The sequence below is a fragment of the Dama dama genome, chromosome 11 (assembly GCF_033118175.1).
Source record: "Dama dama isolate Ldn47 chromosome 11, ASM3311817v1, whole genome shotgun sequence".
NCBI lineage: Eukaryota > Metazoa > Chordata > Mammalia > Artiodactyla > Cervidae > Dama > Dama dama.
The window spans coordinates 57,454,591-57,456,022 of NC_083691.1; the positions used below are offsets into that span (position 1 = coordinate 57,454,591).

At 47.0% G+C, this 1,432-nt stretch overlaps 1 gene segment (V, D, J or C); it reads right to left on the reverse strand.

Annotated features, from left to right (window-relative positions):
• Positions 1-239: 239 nt before the first annotated feature.
• LOC133065547 (immunoglobulin kappa variable 2-29-like) lies at positions 240-1,120 on the reverse strand. The segment is given in 2 exon segments: positions 240-667; positions 1,072-1,120. Coding segments are annotated over 2 exon segments (381 nt in total).
• Positions 1,121-1,432: the final 312 nt, after the last annotated feature.

The following is a 1,432-nucleotide window of genomic DNA, read 5'->3' on the forward strand; positions in this document are numbered from 1 at the left end:
GCGTGGCAGGCTACAGTCAACAGAGTTGTACAAAGTCAGACACGACTGAAGCAACTTCCCATGCATACACACTAATTAAGGATACAATTTTAATTGCAATCGCTATGGAACCCATTATGCTGAAATAGAAAATCATGCCTAGTATGTCTTTTTCTTTAACCAGAGAGAGTATAATATTGTGCTAGCAATCTGGACAACTGCAAACAACTCACTGCAAACTCTTCCCCTGAGATCGCCACCATCTTCCTCTTACACAGACTCAGAGCATCCGCTGTCAGTTCCCCAGAGAAGCTGCACTTTGAGCAGCTGAGCCACCCAGGCAGGGAGGTTTGTGCTCAGGGCTGCATCACTGTGGGAGGATCTTCTGTACCTTGACAACAGTAATAGACTCCAGCATCCTCAGCCTGCAGTCTGCTGATTGTCAGTGTGAAATCTGTCCCTGATCCACTGCCGGTGAACCTGTCTGGGACCCCAGTGATACAGTTGGAAACCTGATAGATCAGACCCTGTGGTGATTGGCCTGGTTTATGTTGAATCCAATTCAAATAAGTTTTTCCATCACTATGTACCAGACTCTGACTAGACTTGCAGGAGATGGAGGCCGTCTCTCCAGGGATGACAGACAGGGAGAGTGGAGTCTGGGTCAGCACAACATCCCCACTGGATCCTAAAGGAATGAAAGAGAATTAGGAAGATACAAATATTAGCAACCATTTTTATTGTTTCCTTTTTCTGATTTACTTTAGCTCAAATATTAATACTACTTTGTATTACTCTCATTATCTGTAATCATACCACAAAATTGTACAATCACAATAATGAATTTGATATCTGTGAAGTGTAGACAGACCTCTAAATATCCCCTTCATCACCCCCACTTCCCTGGTCACAGTCCTGACCTGAGCACAAGACCTTCTTCCTTCTGGAACATTCCTCACTCTCATAGATCTAAGGTTCCCATGCCCATCTGCAGGACAAGGCACACACATCTAACAGAGAACACACGTGGAGAGCAGTGCTGCCCCCAGAGCTCACCCCCCATCCTCCTTCTCAACCCCTCTCCATCCTTACCTGGGACCCAGAGCAGGAGCAGCTCCAGGAGCTGAGCAGGGAACCACATGTTCAGCAGTGTGAACTGAGGAGTCCTGATAAGTCAGAGCAAGGCCAAGAGCTGAGCTTTTATCTCAGACTTGGAAGGGAAGGTCCTCCCTGAGGAACAACATGCAAATCCCCTGGTGGGGGCAGAGGTGTGGACAGAGCCAGGGGGAGGTGGGAGGGGTCAACTTTCAGCAAAGTGAAATAAAGGTCTTCTGTGTTGAGATGTAAACCAATGGCTACAGTCTATACTGCTTGGAGCAGTGGGATGAAGAATCTCACTGTGAAAGTGCAGATTGTTTGCAGAACCCAGTGCACATGGGCCATGACTTTAAGA